The 18,520-nt window shown below is 46.1% G+C and overlaps 1 protein-coding gene across 1 annotated transcript in view; it reads right to left on the minus strand.

Annotated features, from left to right (window-relative positions):
* SLTM (SAFB like transcription modulator) overlaps positions 1-18,520 on the minus strand; it is a 41,294-nt gene that overhangs the window by 1,799 nt on the left and 20,975 nt on the right. The window contains exons 9-20 of the mRNA XM_081887622.1: positions 17,473-17,585; positions 13,405-13,554; positions 12,638-12,747; positions 11,768-11,925; positions 8,656-8,747; positions 7,928-8,091; positions 7,043-7,223; positions 6,197-6,321; positions 5,897-6,064; positions 4,033-4,347; positions 2,755-2,875; positions 191-348 (exon numbers count right to left, since the gene is read on the minus strand). Of these exons, the coding sequence (XP_081743748.1) occupies positions 191-348; positions 2,755-2,875; positions 4,033-4,347; positions 5,897-6,064; positions 6,197-6,321; positions 7,043-7,223; positions 7,928-8,091; positions 8,656-8,747; positions 11,768-11,925; positions 12,638-12,747; positions 13,405-13,554; positions 17,473-17,585 (1,855 nt within the window). The remainder of the gene's footprint in view (positions 1-190; positions 349-2,754; positions 2,876-4,032; positions 4,348-5,896; positions 6,065-6,196; positions 6,322-7,042; positions 7,224-7,927; positions 8,092-8,655; positions 8,748-11,767; positions 11,926-12,637; positions 12,748-13,404; positions 13,555-17,472; positions 17,586-18,520) is intronic.

Here is an 18,520-nt window from a genome sequence, read left to right on the forward strand (position 1 = left end):
ATCAGTTATGGTGAGGGGGTGGCATACACCGTCCTAATGGAAACTTGGGCACCCCAGCACACCAATCAAGTGGGTGCTCCTTGGATCTGAATACGACCTTTTTCAGCCCTATATGTAAAGCTGAGTTTTAGAAGCAACCTCAGAAGTGTGATATTTTAGGGTGTGGGGAAGCAAGAAGCGTCACAGGTACCTTGAGTGAGGAGACATCATGCCACCTCCTGCTCGGCCATCTCCCATCCGCCTTGTGTCGTGATAGCTGCTGCCCTGTGAACTGGGCCCGTGCCATTCTTTCCTTGGTCCAGCATCACGGCTATGCCGCTCAACCACGTGGCGATCTTCATTATAATGCTAGAAAGGGAAACGGGAGGTTACTTTGCTAGTGCCACCATCTTTTGACTTGTGTTTTCTAAACGGACCCAAAGGAAGAACAGCTGCACACACTTGGCTTCAGTACAGCCTTCTCTAGATGTGCATCCTGGGAAGGTTCACAGCTCTTTCGGAAGAACTTCAGAGGAGCAGCGCCAACAAAAGCAGGAAATGTTCTGCAAATCATGTTCTACATCAGGGGCTTTCAATTTGTCTCAAGTTCAGCCCTTGGACTATAAAGGACAACACCCACATAGGTACACTTTTTGCACCGATATTCTGAGTTTGCATGCATTGTGTCTTGGATGTTGAACTAAGAAAAACTCAAATTTGGATATAATGAGAGGTTAGCATGCAAAGCACTTTGCACAGCCCATTAGGAGGAATGCACATTTTTGTTCTTGCTTTTTCTCTGAAGAAAAAAAAGGGACTATGGTGGGTGGGGAGATGGGAAAAGAGGGCTTCTGTTCAACTGGACACCCATCCTTCCATGTTAAGCAGCCGCTAATGTTGAGGATTTCTCCTCAGAGTGTGATGCCTAAGGTGCCTCTCCAGGGAAAAGGTGAAGCATTCCCCTCCATCTGCTCTGACTCTACTGTACAATAATCACTCTTCCCAAAATCAAGTGAAGGCAGGAAGCACAGAGCAGACAACATTGGCCTGGCAAGACAAGGTTTTACTCACAAAAAATGAGAGCTAGTGTGGTGTAGTAGTTAGAATGTCAGACCTAGACCTTGGAGACCAGGGTTCAAATCCCCACTTGGCCATGAAGCTCCCTGGGTGACCTGCCTCTCAGCCTTAACCTACCTCACATGATTTTTGTGTGGGGATTAATTGAAGTGGGGCCAAACCATGTACACCACCTTGAGCTCCTCGGAGAAGCAGGTAGGATATAAATGCAATCGACCAATCATACGATCATACAGCAGTCACCAACTTGGGCTCAGTGACCACCCCAATGCGCCAGCCTGTGAAAAGGCAGCAGCTTGGCTGTTAGAAACAGTGCATTCTGTACCGGTTGCCGGACAAAAACTTTGCACTGCTGCTTCTTGACTTTTCAGCCCTAAAGAATCTGGGGGCACAGCAAGTTGGAAAAACCTTTTCCATAAAATGACTTCCCCATTTGTGGGGGCCACCCCAGGAGACTCTGAGTCAGAACAGCTTTTAGAGGCTGCCCTTGTGGCTGCGTCAAGCAGGGCTCCCTCACTGGTGGTCCATCCTCTCAATGTCCTTCCCTACGAAGTCTGTCCGGCCTGGTTGCCATTCACTCACCAGGTGCACAGAACATAAGAAGAGCCTTGCTAGATTAGACCCAAAGCCCATCTAGTCCAGCCACCTGTTCTCATAGCGGCCTATAAGCAAGCAGAACCTCAGTGCAGCAGTGCTCTCCCCACTTACGATTCTCAGCAACTGGCATTTAGAATCATACTGCTTTTGGCAGGGGAGGCAGAACACAAAAATAATTTGTCTACGTCTCTTTTTAAAAGCCATCCAAATTGCTGTCCATCACTACAACAGTTAACTATGCACTATATGAAGTACTTTCTTTTGTCTTGTTGTAACCTTTACTCATAAAGGAGTTGCTCCATCCTCACAATCATTTTGGTTGCTCTTTTCTGAAACTTTTGCAACTCTACAATATCCTTTTTGAAGTGAGGTGATCAGAACCATACACAGTACTCCATATGTGGTCACACCAGATTTGTATGACAGCAGTATGATATTGGCAGTTCTATTTTTAATTCTTTCCCTAATGACTCCTAGCAGGAAATCCACTTTTTCCAGTTGCCACACAGTGTTGACATTTTCATCAAGCTATCCACTACAATCCCAGGGATTCATTCCTAAAGAGTCTCCATTAATTCAGAGTTAAGATCCCCCCCCCACCTGTCAATTTACACTTGATTATGCTGAATTATGCTAACCATTTTACTGTCCATTCAGCCAGTTTAGAGAGAGCCTTTCTGAACGCCTCACAATCCCTTTTTATTTCAGCTATCTCGAACCATTTGGTATCATCAACCCACTTGGCTACCTCACTGCTTTGCTTTGACACTTCTGTTTTTGTCACGCTACTCAGCGAACAGTTTTCTGCTTCTCTTAGTGATTCATCATTTTCATTATTTCGATGGGTTTTTAAAGATTGTAGTAGCAATATAGTATCAGTTGCCTAAAGGGTCAAATATTTTGGCCAGAAGGTGGTATAGAAATGAAGTGAAACTAGACCCCAAATTAGAAGACGAAAACTACCTTGCCTTTCCCTCTGCGCAAGTGACCTTACAGAAAATGCAACAAAGACCAATCACCACATTCCTAACCAGAATATGCATGTTAATTATGGCCCCCTGCCATGGTCCACCAAGTGAGCAAAGGCCCCCTTCCATTTACCTGCCCCCCACTTCCACGCTCCATCACACTGCGCTCTGCTTCCCGGCTTCCGTAGCCAGATGTGCTGCTACGACTCCCAGAATGTCCAGAGACTTCTCGGCCTGATCTTTCTGGCCTCTCTCTGCGGAAGGAAAGAGACAACACGGTACAGTAAGTAATAATTCACACCTTGAATTGGGGGGGGCTCCATTTTACTCATTGCTCTTAACACCTTAGAATAAAGGGCTGAAGTTGCCTTCCACAAATTGTGGAAGTGCAAACAATTCTCTCCTACTATCTGTGCACTTCCAGTCAATCCCATATGTGTTTCCATTAGCTGACTGGCTGCAGTCTAAATGTGCCAAAAATATAAAGCAATCTAGTTTGCCTCCTGCTGACTGGGGAAGGAAAGTAACTGTTGGCCTGTCCCAACTAGAAGAAGAAGAAGAGTTTGGATTTGATATCCCGCCTTTCACTCCCCTTCAGGAGTCTCAAAGTGGCTAACATTCTCCTTTCCCTTCCTCCCCCACAACAAACACTCTGTGAGGTGAGTGGGGCTGAGAGACTTCAGAGAAGTGTGACTGGCCCAAGGTCACCCAGCAGCTGCATGTGGAGGAGCGGGGAATCGAACCCGGTTCCCCAGATTATGAGACTACCGCTCTTAACCACTACACCACACTGGCTCTTCTAAACTAGGTTTAGAAAATCGCCCCTGCTTGGCAAGGAAATCTGCAGACCAGGCAAGCATCACCTCACTCAAGAGGGTTCTTTCTAACTGTGACTTGAAGGGCCTGTATTGTCCATTTGCTCACCAGTATGCAAAATAGAAGATGACATGGAATCCCAGTCATTTAACATGGCATTTGCTCAGTTTAGGCACATGCAAGTCATGCTGTTCACTGCCAAGAATGGCACCCAAAGAAGTGTGTTAAAAGAAATCTAGGTTAGAAATTAAGTATTAATGCGTTGGAGCATATCAAGGATCAAAATATAATGAGCCTGAAGGCCTCTTATAGAACAGGCACAGACCCAACATATTGAGGAAAAGCACTCCGATTCTTACACAGCTAGGCTGATGCACAAGGGACAGGCTGCAAATGGGCCAGGGCAACGTAGCAAGATCTTCCCTCTCTACCCAGCACATCCCACACTCTGAAGAATTTCCAGTTGAAGAAAGGGCAACAGAACCATACCTGTTCTGTCTTGGTGAATCACAGCCACATATACATATACCCACCCCAAGTTTTGGGCAGGAATGAACCCGCACATCCCAGCTATTAACCCAGGTTGGAGAATCACCTGGCATCTCGCTTGTCAGGGTTGATGCCTCCTTCACCCTTCCAAGAACTCTGCCGGGATGAGTTGGTCCCAGCCTCTCGTGGGTGACGGCCATGAGGGATCTCAGGTCTGTCCTGGATTATCACAGTCCTCCTCTCATCGCGGTCTCCTCTCACTTCCCGCCGGTCACTGTCACGGAGTTCATTTCGGGGCTGAGGGGGCTCATTTCTTCTGGATTCACTGAAGCCTTTTGGGTATCTTTCAAACCCAGGCTCCTCCCTTCTGGTGGTTGGCCGAGCTTTTTTCCCATCACTTTGGTTGACAAATCGTTCCCGCCTGTTCAAAAAGGCAAGTTTTTTTCAGATTAAGGGTCACTCCCTAAACTGGTTCTCTGTCTGGCACAGTATCTGCCTGCCATACCCCAAGGTGCTTTGCTGCTTAATTTATCATTATGAGGACTGCATTATGAGGATATTAGGGATACAGCTGCAACTAACTGGAGTAGCGTGAAGGTGGGCAGACTTCTAGGACTTCTAGTAAAGCACAAAGTTGAGCCTGCAAGCGGAAATCCACCAACCAGGGCTCGGGAGGGGGGTGTTTAAGAGCTAGTATTTAGGAGCAATGTAAGCACATGCTCAGCCCAGAAATTTATTTTCAGTATCACAGAATTGATACTAGCAGAACTAAGCTAATTTAGAAGGGGGGAGCTTTTGTGTTGCTACTATTGTTTAACAGTTGAGAGTCACTTTCACCAATCCATGCAGAAATCTATCAGATCCTCTCCTCTGTCCCAGAGTAAAACCCACTGCCACCTGAGTAATCATGCTTCAGATCACACTGCAAACTTATCATCTTGAAAATCAGAGCCTAGCACAGGTAGCCAATATGGTGCCTCCAAGATCACACACACATTCTTACGGTTGAAAGACCCATAAAAACAGTTTTGAAAACAAAAGACAGCAGAAATACAGGGGAAAGATTCCAAGGCAGTCACTATGTTTTATTCAGAGCATGTTGATTTCTATTTCTTACCCAAGATCAGGGATGTGGAATCTGGTGCCCTTCATATGCTGTTGGAGCACAACTCCCATCCTCTTTGACCACTGGCCAGGCTAGCTGGGGCTGATGGGAACTGGTATCCAGCAATGCTGGAAGGCACCAGATTCCCCATCTCTGCTATAGATATTGTTGGACTACACTTCCCATTACCCAAGAACACACTAGTGCAGGGGTTGGCAAAGTTTTTGTGGCTTGGGCCGGTTCATGGTCCCAGACGCTGCGGTGGGTCAGTGTGTGTGTGCATGCGCAAACGCTATTTCCGGCGCTCCTTCTGGTGCGGAGGAGGCGTGCGCAGCTTCCCACTGGCTGCAGGAGCTTCCTGCAGCCAATGGGAAGCTGGCCATCGTTGCGGAAGGCGGTCCCTGCCAAGCATGGGAGCCGACCGAGTGGGCGGAGGGGGTACATGGACCAGTTAAATGACCCCCATGGGCCTTAGGTTGCCGACCCCGGCACTAGTGTAACAAACAGCAACTTCCCAGCTGCAATAATAACTTATTTCTGAGATCACACTTCAAGAATCAGAATACCTTGTCCTCTCTAACTAAGGGAACACACATTTGAATGGTGGAAACTGGATCCCAGGATGAAAATGATTGTGGGGCACTTAGAATCATAGATATAGAAGGGTCATCTACTCTAACCCAGAGCAATGCAGGAATTTCAACTAAAGAATCCATGGCAGATGGCTATCCAATCTCTGCTTAGAAACCTCCAATGAAGGAGAGTCCACAACTTCCTGAGGAGGTCTGCTCCATTTGAGGCCACCCTTCCATTACTGAATCATGACATCAGACTGTACTTTTGCGACCACCATCCCCAAGCATACCTGTCAAAGGAAGTCTGCACTGCGGAACCCTCTGGGTATCGCCCTCTGTCTCGGTGGTCAAAATCACTAAAGCGGTTCTGCTGCCGGCTGTAATCAGACCCGTGGCTAAAACGTGCATCTGTGTCCAAGGAAATCTTTTTGCTTTCATTCCAGTAGGGCTCCTCTCTCCTAATGGGGTGGGGAAGAGACACACGGCTGTTAGGACTCCAAGCTGCCACACACATTTATTCGTTTTGTGCTTTGTCAGGGCCGATGGGACAGAGGAGCAGGCATCCAGCCTGAAAAGGAAAAAAGCACTACCTGTGATCAACATCCCGAGGCCGTTTCAGGGAATTCCTCTTCTCCTGCTCGTACCGAAGCTGCTGCTGCTGGCGCCGAAGCTCTTCTCTTTCGCGAGCAATCCGCTCTGCTTCCTTGCGACGCTCCTAGCCAGGAGAAGGGAAAGAATCTCTAAAGAGCACTGGAAGAAGTTAACCCACTGGGAAGGCCAGAGGACACGGATGGGGAACATCTGTGACCCTCCAGAGGTTGGACTGCAACTCCCATCATCCCTGACCATTGGCCATGCTAGCAGAGGCTGGTGGGAGTTGTAGTACAGCAGCATCTGGAGAGCCACAGGTGCCCCATCCCTGCCATTGACCTTAAGCTACAATTGGGGAAGTAGCAGAATTAGCACTGACCAGTGTACAAGAGCTCAAAGAGATCCAAAGGAGCAGCGAAGTGGATGTGCCTGGTGTTTTGAAAGGGTTTCAACACAAAGTGCAATGCTGATGTTACCAGCCCTCCTCAGAAACCACATAACCTAACAATCCAAGACTAAAAAGTATCCAGCTGCACTCATATCTTTCTTCATGGTCCCCACCGGTTCCTCCCATCATGTCATTACTGATGGACCAAGTTGTGCTAATTAAGACTAGGCAGACTTGGCTCAATTTGCATATTTTGTTGCAATGGCAGAAACTGGACCTTAGCACCAAAACGTATCCCAGAAAGTTCAACTATGTAAAGAAGCAGACAAGTTCCTGGGTTCTACGTGAGAGAAAGCACCTGGCGGGAGTCTCTGTTACCAGGGAACTATGCTAACACCCTTCAAAGAAGGGGTGGACAGACTGCAAGCAACAGAAAATAAAAGTGAGGGAAACCCACCTGCTCAATACGGATACGCTCCCTCTCCAAGCGCTCTCGTTCCATCCGTTCCCTCTCCAGCTTCTGCCGCTCAATTTCCAGCCTCTCCCTCTCCCTCTGCAAACGCTCACGCTCTTCACGCTCACGGAGGAGTCTGACGCGCTCCCTCTCTCTTCTCTCTCGCTCGGCAATTTCTCTTCGCCTGCAAAAAGCGGGAGCTTCAAAGGTGGGGCAGCTGCAGGCAGCCTTTTTAGGCCCAAGGCCAACAAGTGAACAAGGTGCTCCTTTGGGACTTGACTTCCTTCGTTAGTCACACAACTGATGGTTACGGCAATGCTGAAAAAGTTACTGCAGAATACACTTGCCAGATTCTTGTGCTTTGGCGAGCAAGATGGGCGGAGAACTCTCTACAGACAATGGCAGTAACATCAACCTGCTCTGAGGGATGCTCTGGGGTTTGTTATAACAGGGCATGGGGTTCCTCCAGAGTGTGCAATTTGGGGTGGGGGTAACTGCATTTGTGCAGAAAACAGTTTAGCACTTTGCAATTTCTCTCTTCTCTCCCACATCATTGTGAGTAATGATTTCTGAAGCATCTTGCACTTCATTGGTGTCACCTTTTGTTCTTCTCCTCTTCCACTAGCAACCATCATATTAGGGTGAAGCTACATAGGACTACATGCTTGCCATGAACTCTCCTGTCTAGAACTTGGGAGGACAAAAAGGTTAAGCACCCCTCCTCCCATTCGCCACTTCCATCCTGCGGATCATCCCTGCCTCTCAGTGCCAAGGAGATGCCTGGAAACAGGAGTCCAACTGCCAGAGTCTAGTTTTGGCCTCAAGGTGTTGTTTTCCCCAAGCACCTGAGAAGCTTGATGGTAACAAAATGTCGAGCATCCCTCCTACCTTCGTAACTCTACAGCACGGCGAATTCGCTCTAGCCGAACAATGTGCTCCCTCATTCTCTGCTCCTTCATCTTCTCAAAAGGCAGTATGTCCTTTCTGCCCCGGTAGTCTCTGAACTTCATTTTGTCTTGAAGAAAACGCTCTTTGTTCCTTAACATAGGTGGCTGGAGACAAGTGTTTTTATATAAATATGAGAATTAGGGACACTTTTACATGTTTACAGCATGCCAAGAGTCACCTGGCTTCTTGTGGACTATGAAGGGTCCCAATGCCCAAGAGCTCCCTTTCTCTGTAAAATAAAGAACAAACTCCCACTAAGAACAGTTTATGACAGGGTCTTAGGTGAAACGGAAGTTTGCTTACAGAGGCAGTAAGAAAAAGACTGGCTCTAAGAGGAAGTGGGAAGTGCCTCCTACTCCAGACCCCCGTCAAATCTTTCTCCAGAAGAGCCAAGCTCATAGGAGGTAGGAGTGGTGCTTGAATAGCAATCTTGACTGCAGCATTTAATCAAGACTTTTGCAAAAATTCACTGTTTGCAAGTGAACTTCCAAACTCTGCTGTTAGATCTGCTGACTTATAGTTGCTTGGGCTTCAGAAAGAAGTCAAATTGTGGTTAGCTAATCTCCTTTGTGACACGGCACCCCATCACTCCTTTGTCTCAGCTAATACCGACTCTCACATAAACTGAATTAGGGCCTAAACAGACTAATGTTTTGAGCAATACTTACTTTTTCAAACCGTCCCCTTCTTATTGTCCTGGTGTGAACTTGGTCTCCTTTTGTTTGGTCTAGGACTACCATATGACTTGGACTTTTTACACCTTTGGAAGATAAATTACATGCTTAATTATTCACATAAGAAAAAACACAAAAGCCATTTTGCTAAGTCTGTACATGTTCCAGGAACATGTAAAAAAAAGATTGTAAAGGTAATTTTTCTGATGTAAAGGCCAACTAATTAGGATTTGGATTTTACAAGAAGCCATGCTAATTCTTCTAGATCCATGGTTCTTAAATAGTGGGCCTTGGAATATCTTCAGGTGGGCCCTAAGGGCCACAGCCTGCCCAACACCTCTTTATTTGCCTCTCCTGCCTCCCAGTCCTGCCACAGCTTTTTGGCTGGAACAAGGACAGTACCACCAACTCTTTGCATGCTGAGTAAAAGTGGCCAAGAGACAGAAGTGTTTTGAGTGCAGGGTGGGGAGAGGAGCAGGGAGAAGAGGGAAGAAAGAGCCAGAGGAAGTGCTGAAGGAAGTTAGAAAGTGAGAGAAAAGTTTGCTATTAAATAATAGCAAACAAACTGGGAATAAGAATGGAAGAGGGTGTGATAGGGAAGCTGCTATAGAAGGAAGAAGTGAAAGTAAAAAATCAGGGAGGAGGGATGAAAGAAACTGGCACTACAGTATGCATGTGGATAAAGTACAAGAGAAAGGGGAATGGGAGAAGAATTTACAGGAGATGGGTAAAAACACTTTGAAGAGCACGTGAGGGTGGAAAAGAAAAGGCCTTCCCCATTAAGAACTTCTGGATCAGCAAATTCTGCTGAAAAGGGGGAGGCTAAATCACAATAAAGGTAAAGGTACCCCTGCCCGTACGGGCCAGTCTTGACAGACTCTGGGGTTGTGCGCCCATCTCACTTAAGAGGCCAGGGGCCAGCGCTGTCCGGAGACACTTCCGGGTCATGTGGCCAGCGTGACATCGCTGCTCTGGTGAGCCAGAGCCGCACATGGAAACGCCGTTTACCTTCCCGCTGGTAAGCGGTCCCTATTTATCTACTTGCACCCAGAGGTGCTTTCGAACTGCTAGGTTGGCAGGCGCTGGGACCGAGCAGCGGGAGCGCACCCCGCCGCAGGGATTCGAACTGCCGACCTTTCGATCGGCAAGTCCTAGGCGCTGAGGCTTTAACCCACAGCACCACCTGCGTCCCCTAAATCACAATACCTCCAGTGCAAATAATGTCTGTTCTTAGCTTGAGGAAAGCTGAACCACAGAACTCCTTGCTACAAGGAAAACACTGTGACAAAGAATTTAGCAATTTCCAAAGGCATGTAAGATTAGAAAGTGACATCAGTAATTTTCAACTGACTGCCAAATTCTGCCTTCATATGCCACCATTTTCTGACTGGCGCTGCCCCTGCACCACCATTTTGTGTCAAGTGAGCCTAACACTACTCCACTCTAGAATATTCAAAGCAGATTTGTTTCTGGATGAAACATCGGCTCTGGATCCATTCCAGTCCGGCTTCCGTGCTGGTCATGGGACCGAGACGGCTCTGGTCGCCCTAACAGACGATCTCCGCAGGCAGCTGGATCGAGGCGGGTCGGGGCTGCTGATTCTTCTGGACCTGTCAGCAGCCTTCGACATGGTCGATCATGAACTCCTGGACCACCGCCTTGCCGACGTGGGAATCCAGGGCACAGTCCTTCAATGGCTGCGCTCGTTTCTCTCTGGTCGGGGACAGAGGGTGGCACTTGGGGGGGAATTGTCATCGCGCCACTCCTTGGTGTGTGGAGTGCCTCAGGGTGCGATTCTCTCCCCGATGCTTTTTAACATCTTTATGCGCCCCCTCGCCCAGCTTGTCCGGAGTTTGGGGCTGGGTTGCCATCAGTATGCCGATGACACCCAACTCTATCTGTTGATGGACGGCCATCCTGACTCGGCCCCAGATACACTGACCAGATGTCTGGAAGCTGTGGCTGGATGGTTACGTGGGAGCCGGTTGAAGTTAAATCCTTCTAAGACAGAGGTCCTCTGGCTGGGACGGAGCGATATGGGACTGAGGGGGCAACTCCCATCTCTTGCGGGGGTGCAATTAGTGCCAACATCGTCCGTTAAGAGTTTGGGTGTAATCTTCGATAACTCCCTCTCTATGGAGGCGCAGATTACAGCTATAACAAAGGCGGCATTTTTCCATCTCCGCCAAGCTAAGCAGTTGGCTCCTTATCTCTCTCGCCCTGACCTAGCCACTGTGATCCACGCGACGGTCACCTCCAGACTGGACTATTGTAACTCACTCTACGTGGGGCTGCCCTTGAGACTGACCCAGAAACTCCAGCGGGTGCAGAATGCCGCGGCGAGACTCCTTACGGGGTCTTCGCTGCGAGATCATATCCATCCGGTATTATACCAGCTGCACTGGCTCCCGGTGGAGTACAGGATCAGGTTTAAGGTGCTGGTTCTCACCTTTAAAGCCCTATACGGCCTAGGACCCTCGTACCTACGGGACCGCCTCTCCTGGTATGTCCCACAGAGAAATTTACGGTCTGCAAATAAAAACATCCTAAAGATCCCAGGCCACAGAGAGGTTAGGCTGGCCTCAACCAGAGCCAGGGCCTTCTCGGCCGCGGCTCCAATCTGGTGGAACGCTCTGTCACAAGAGACTAGGGCCCTGCGGGACCTGACATCTTTCCGCAGGGCCTGCAAGACAGAGCTGTTCCACCAGGCCTTCGGTCAGGGCGCAGCCTGACCCCCTCCTCCGGCAATCGGCAATCTACACAGAATTTGCTTGATGGTTGCCATTAATTTGATTTTAATTTGATTTACTTAATTTTTATAATGAATGTTTTTAGAATGTCGGATTATTTTGATTGTTAGCCGCCCTGAGCCCAGCTCCGGCTGGGGAGGGCGGGATATAAATAAAATTTATTATTATTATTATTATTAACGTAAGAGAAACTCTAGGTGATACCTGTTAAAATGCCAGCTCACTGCCTCAAAAATGTATGACTATACAGCCTAATCCTTTTCAAAGCATTAGCATAAAAAGCAATAGCATAATATAGTAGGGGCCCAAGTACATGGTCGAGATTTGTTTGTAAGGAGAGCAGCTGCAATGCATACTTATTCGCTTTTTTTCCTCTGCCGTTTTCACAGGGTCTTGAGCAGGACAACTGGATCCATAGTCACTCTTCTCTTCTTTGCCTTCAGGTTTCTTCCCATCCTTGCTTTCTTTCTTCTCAGATTTGTCAGATTTCTTATCCTCCTTTTTGGAGAGGGTCCTAAAAAAGGTAACAAACAGGGGTGGTATAGAATTCACTTTCTGAGAAACTAAATTTTTGTTTAGTAGTGGGAAGGACTTTGGATAGCCATTAAAGTTACCAAGTTAAATGGATTGAATTTATGAGTTATGGACTGAGTTAGTGAGCAAAGTAAAATTCACAATAACTTTGTTACTGCATGTTTTATATACAGGCGGCGACTGACGTGTGGGTCCTTTTGGACCTGGAAGAGGGCAGAATGGAAGTGGAACGGGGCAGGATTATGTGTGCCGCTAATGTGCGTGGGGACCAGAACACAACCCTTGAGAAAATCAGGGGTTGCCTGTATAACTATAATTTGAAGAAAAAGCAAGTTTTTGGTTCTGATGGATTATTGATAGATGGTTATCAAATACGCTGGAATGCACATGGGCAGAAAAGGTTGAAATCTCAAACCAGAGAGGTGACTAAGGAAGATTTTTAGTAGGTGGGAGTATTTATAATGCTACACAGCTCCTTGCCCCTTGTCTTATCTAGCAAGAGCAGTATTATGCTTATCTCCTCAGTCTGCATACTTTATATAGGTTGCCAAATCCAGCTTTTGCTAATAAACCATTTTTTATTTTTGTTTTAAAAAGAGGGAACACATAGTCATGCTAGGAGGCAGCACTTGGGCTCATGTTTTTTCCAAACAAATTCTGGTTACACAAAAGTTGCAGGATCAGGCTCTTACTTGCTGGCTTTGTCGCTTGAAGTCATCTTCTTTTCTCCAGGATTCCTACCGGAGCCAGATTTCTCATCATTGTCTTTCTTCAGTTCTTTCTTGGAAGGATCACCTTTTACCTGCAATTTATTTTTTAAAATTAAGTACGTTACACATTGACTGCCAACCAGGACGTGTAGCATAGAGCCATTTCTCAATGGACTAAAATAAACTTTAAAAGGGATGCATTCCTTTTTGCTATCAATCATCGTTTTCTGTTATATATCCAGCCAACTGCTACTCTGAGTATGAGGCGGAGGAGGAAACAGAAGATCACAGGACAGCACCCTAGAGAAACCATGGATAACTAATTCCAATACAGCTCTTCTTTTGATTTTTGGAAGCCCATCCCATACATACATACATACATACATACATACATACATTGTAGGAGGAGAGTCACATAAGAACTTTCTCCAAATTATTTAACACTGTTATAATTCAGTAGGATGCCGGCCTAACTGCTAAAGCATTTCTCTTCCCAAATTAACTCCAGACCAACTGTTTGTTGGTCTAGATATGAAATGTGCAGCCTGGCTTAGTTTCAGGTTGAGTTCACTTCCAACAGCATCTACTTTAAACCCAGCCCATTTCCTCAAGGCCCACTGAGCAGAGTCAAGGAGGTGGCATCCCTCTTCTGAAGGGAAAAGTTCTTCCCTCCCAGTTTCTTGAAGAGATGCATCTTCCCCTCCACAGATATTGCCCCTGTCTGTTAAGAGAGCGCATGTCACACCTACTTTCTCAACGGAAATTTGTTGCCCATGCAGCTCTGTACGGTGAAGATGGCTTATACACCTTGCCACTTCTGTGCTCGATGACATGGTCACAATGCCATAGCACTTGGCTCCAGGGCTTCGGGCACTGGTGACCACTTTTGCAGCAAGAACCTGTAAGAAAAAGAAATGGAAACAGTCGTGGTTTTAAACTGACATCTTCATCATTTGCTACTCTACATCCAGAGGCAATACCTAAATATCAGTAAGCAACTAGGTTGCATACATCTAATGCACTGGGACAGCCAGAGAAAAATTCACAGACAACAGTTATGTCATTATGATCTGATGCCACATTAGACCTGGCAATTTGTATGCCTCAACATCAGGTTTGCTGGCCAGGAGAAAAGCAGCTTTTTAGTCGGGGTGTGTGTGTGATGATCACACCTGTTCTTGCAAAGAAAAACAAGTGAACATTACTGTTGCACCAAGAAAGTAGTCAGAATGCATGAATGATACATGCAAGCTTGGGCATGATGCTGGTAGAGGAACAGCCCTGCTAAAATGTACCTTTCTTACGAGCCCATTTTAGGCAGTTTATACGGCAAAAACCACATCCTCAGTGGCCAAGTGCTTTTCCTCAGATTGAGTTATGACCATTCCGAGACAGGGATACTAAGGTCACAGTGATGTTGGCTTTGGTAACCTCTATTGTAATATGCCCTATATGGGGCTACCCTTGAGGCTGGCTGAGAAATTGCAGCAAGTGCAGAATGTTGGGTGTGGCTTCTGGTTACACTAGCCCTGCATCAGCTGCATTTCACCAGTGGTGAAAGCTCTGCACTGGCTTCCAGTATATTATGGCGCTACATTCAAAGTACAGTAGACAAGCATTTTGCACAGAGGTTCCATTCCCAGCACCCATGCGTGTATAAGCCCACCCCACCCTTTCGTGACGTGCCGAGTGACTTTTCGGGTCACTTCTGGGTTCAGCACTGTGCACAATTCCTATGCCTATACCACTGTTTGTGTGTAAAGTCCTAAAAACCCTAGGACCAGGTTACTTGAAGGACCAAATTGTCCCTTATACACCACCACCATCTGGAGAAGCCCTACCGACAGTCTCACAGTTATCACTTGTGTATTTTTTGTGAACCAATACTTTTTTTTTAAATAAAGCAAAGTGGCTCCAGGACTTTAGAACACTTTCTACTGAAACCTGAGGATTGTGATAGTCTGTTGTCTGCTGAAACTGTCGGTTTTGCCAAGCATTTTTAGAGATTAATTGAATGCAGAATTGGCTATTTGCACTGTAAATACTGATCTTACGTATTAATTATAATATTGTACAATGCCATTATATTTTAGATGACTTGGCAGTTTAGAAATTGTCTTCTAGATAAATGGTGAGATACACTTTGACAAGTGTGAGATCCTCTTGCATTACTAAATTAAAGAGGTCACTATTTTCATCCCTTTGCTTAACTGCTGCTCTTGTTTACATCAAGATGTACGATCTTTGTTCCAACATACAAACCCATATCCTCTTCCTCCTATATCTAGTGTTATGATAGCCTGCTATTTTTGACTGTCATAACCTGAAAGGGCTGGGCATGAATAGTAGTTTATGCCCCTTACTGGAAAGTGGGTAGAGAAGAAAAGAGCACTGGCACCTCTCTGTCTCCTTCCCTGAAACTTCAACAGGTTAGCGTTGCTGGCTCTCAAAATTTACTTTAGCATCAATTGCTGCCACCACTTAGTGTGGCATCTGCTTTACTTTCAACCGTTAGGAGCCAGGCTTGGAACTCAGTTTTTGCTAACCCGGCCTGCCAGTCTCTTCAATTGAAGGTGAGTGTACATGGAAGAACATGGGGCAAACAGTTTTTTAAAAGGAAGGGAAGAAAAGATGCTTTTTAGCTAGTAACATTCCCTGAGGTAGTATTAAAGTCAGAATGGGGAACTGGTGGGCCTCCAGACAGTGATGGACTCCAAACTACAGTGGTACCTCGGGTTAAGTACTTAATTCGTTCTGGAGGTCCGTTCTTAACCTGAAGCACCACTTTAGCTAATGGGGCCTCCTGCTGCCACCGCGCCGCCGGAACAAGATTTCTGTTCTCAACCTGAAGCACTATTTCTTAACCTGAAGCACTATTTCTGGGATAGCGGAGTCTGTAACCTGAAGCGTATGTCACCTGAGGTACCACTGTAATTTCTGAACAAGACAAGCATGCACACTTACCTGTTACTTTAACAAAATTAAAGAGCCACCTGCAACTAGAGACTTTCTACTCCCCGGGAGCATATTGGAGGCAGCAAGTTGTATCCAATGTTAGTCATACGCCAAGTAGACTAAATGAAATTAATGGGCATGACTAACTTGGGTGTGTCCATTTCAATAAGTCTACTCTGAGTAGAATTTAACTGGATGCAATCCACTATATCAGTTGCTGGCAAGCATAACTGAGGCGAACACAGTTGCACTCAGATTCTGCTTGCAGGCTTCCCATATAGGCTTTTGGTTGGCCCCTATGTGATGGGAGGTCCATCAGAGTTCCACCAGGGGGTTGGAGCCTCTCTCTGATTGGCTACAAAGTCAGCTGGCCACAGAGGGGGGAGCAGCAGAATGGGGGGGCACATAAAAGGAGCAGCTTCTGAGGAAGCCTTGAGATGGGGATAGAGAAGGGAAAGAGCTGGAGCGAGACAGGGTTGAGTTTGGTTTGAGATGGGAGAAAGGGATTAGGAATGGGTTTGTCCAAGAGAGTGGGTTCAAATGTGAGTTTAGCATCCGCTCTGCGGAGAATATCTGTAGCTAGAGGAAGGAGCCTCATACTGAAGAGAGGAGGACCGTGTGAGGAGACAGGAGTTGCCTGGAGGGCTGAGTCTGAGCAGGGGAGGGAGAAGCTGTGGGACTACAGTTCCCTTGCGTCTTCTTCCTGTCAGGCAAGGAGAGCTCTTCTAGGAAAAGAAGACTCCCAAGCCAGCCAAGAGGATCCCAAAGTCTCTTCTACCTCAGAAGTGGGATTGCTAAGGGAGGGGGTAAAGGATGAAACAAATCACGAAACAGAGCATTAAGCTGTGAAGGAAGCTGTGCTGTGTCCAAAGTATTTAACTAAAGCACCTGTCATAACCAAGTAAAGGAACAAGAGAAACTGAGTTAAGCATTTCACCACCTATTCTAGAAACTGGAACATTTACCTGAAGTGCAGCGACTGATATTTAGCAACTGAAGTTTAAGAAAAGATGTGCATATACTACTGTGCTTAAGCCTGTGACATCTTTATATTTAGTTTAAGTAAAAGTTAACTTCTTCCTAGCCCAACTTTGTTTCACCAATCTCTTTTTGTAAATAAAACTTTCCTTGTTTGATCAACTCCTGCCTGAGACTCCCTGAAACAAAGTTCCCCTCACCCCCCCCCCAAGATAGCCTGTGGTAAATGGAAGAAATTTGTTGGCGTACTGTGCGGTGGGCCTGCTGTATTGAATTGGGGGCAGTTAGTGGGGTGAGTCCGCTACACCCTGTGAAAACAGGATGTTGGACCAGAAGGGCTCTTATGCTCTCAAGTCCTCTGGTTATATAGCCCACAAGCCTTTAGTGCCTACTACACTGTGTAGGGGAACAATTTTAAGTTAAAATATTTTGGCCCGGCTTCCTGTTCACATGCAAGGACACTACGTAAGATCAGTTTCTTAAAGAGTAAGTGCCAAATACATTCCAGAAGAAAAGACTGGTAGCTGGACAAAATAGCATTTCTCTCCTGAAGATGGAAAATTAGGTCTCCACACTCTTTGGCTGAATGTCCAAGTACTCATAGTTTGCACATAATAGGTTATTGTATGAAGTCTAATCTTAAAGTCTTTTTTTTGCTTCTGGCTTGTTCTTTTATATAGAAAAATAGGTTTTAGCTCAACAGTCAAGATTCAGTTCTGAGATGTGCAGACTTTAAGTAATACATTCAAATCTAGGCTATTTTAAGTGAAACTATTATTTGTTTGTTTGTGTTTAAAGCCATACCACTCCCAAGTGTGTGAACATTGTTTGCAACCTCAGTCAACGTCATATTCATTAACTGATACTGTTAAACGGAACCATACCTTCCCATATTTGCCGAAGAGATTTTTCAAGTCAGCGGCTTTTGTGTTAGAAGACAAGCCACTAACCCATAAGTTCTTAGTAGAGCTGCTGCTGCTCCCACTGCTTGCACTTCCTAAAACAAATTTCACAGAACATTTCAGTATCAATATTAAAAACTAGCATTCAAGTGGTAAAGTGCAGTTTTGGAAGATGACTTCTACCCACAATTTTCTTTTACTAAGCAAATGGTGCACAAAGACCAAGATCAGAGAGCAAGAGGGGAGATTTGGAGGGTATGCAATCTGTGCCATCAATTTTACAGCAGCAAAGACACTTACGATGCTCTTTTAAAGATTTTCTAAAGCAAGCACATCCAGAAACCACTCAGATAGCAGGTAACGAGAAAGACCCTTTTCTCACGAGCTCCTAGAGAACTACCACAGCTCAGATTAGTCAACACTCTACTATTCTATGGTCCCAACAAGCAGACTATTCTAAGATACCTTTGAGAAGACAATGACAGGTATGTGCCTCCATTTTTAAAAAATTACACCTTACAAACTTCATGGTGTTGTTGTTGTTTTAAATACCCATTAGTTAGCATTCTTGCATCAAGTTATGTTGGCTGAGGACATATTTCAAGCAAGGATCTATTACAGGCGTAGGCAACCTAAGGCCTGGGGGCTGGATGTGGTCCAAGCACCTTCTCAATCCGGCCCGTGGACAGTCCGAGAATCAGCATGTTTTTACATGTGTAGAATGTGTCCTTTTATTTAAAGTGCATCTCTGGGTTATTTGTGGGGCATAGGAATTCATTCACTTCCCCCCGAAAAAATATAGTCCGACCCACCACATGGTCTGAGGGACGGTGGACCGGCCCACGGCTGAAAAGGGTTGCTGACCCCTGATCTATTAAGTTTGCAGGATAGTCAGCAGACTTGTCAAATATTCCATGCAACTCAGAATGCCACTATATTGCATTTATTTCATGATGGTGCCATTTGTTAGCAAGGGAGGCAGAAAAGGCAGTTTGCAGCCAAGCCTTGCAGTAGTCAGGGGCAAACACAC

This window comes from Podarcis melisellensis, assembly GCF_964234715.1.
Source record: "Podarcis melisellensis genome assembly, chromosome: 14".
NCBI lineage: Eukaryota > Metazoa > Chordata > Lepidosauria > Squamata > Lacertidae > Podarcis > Podarcis melisellensis.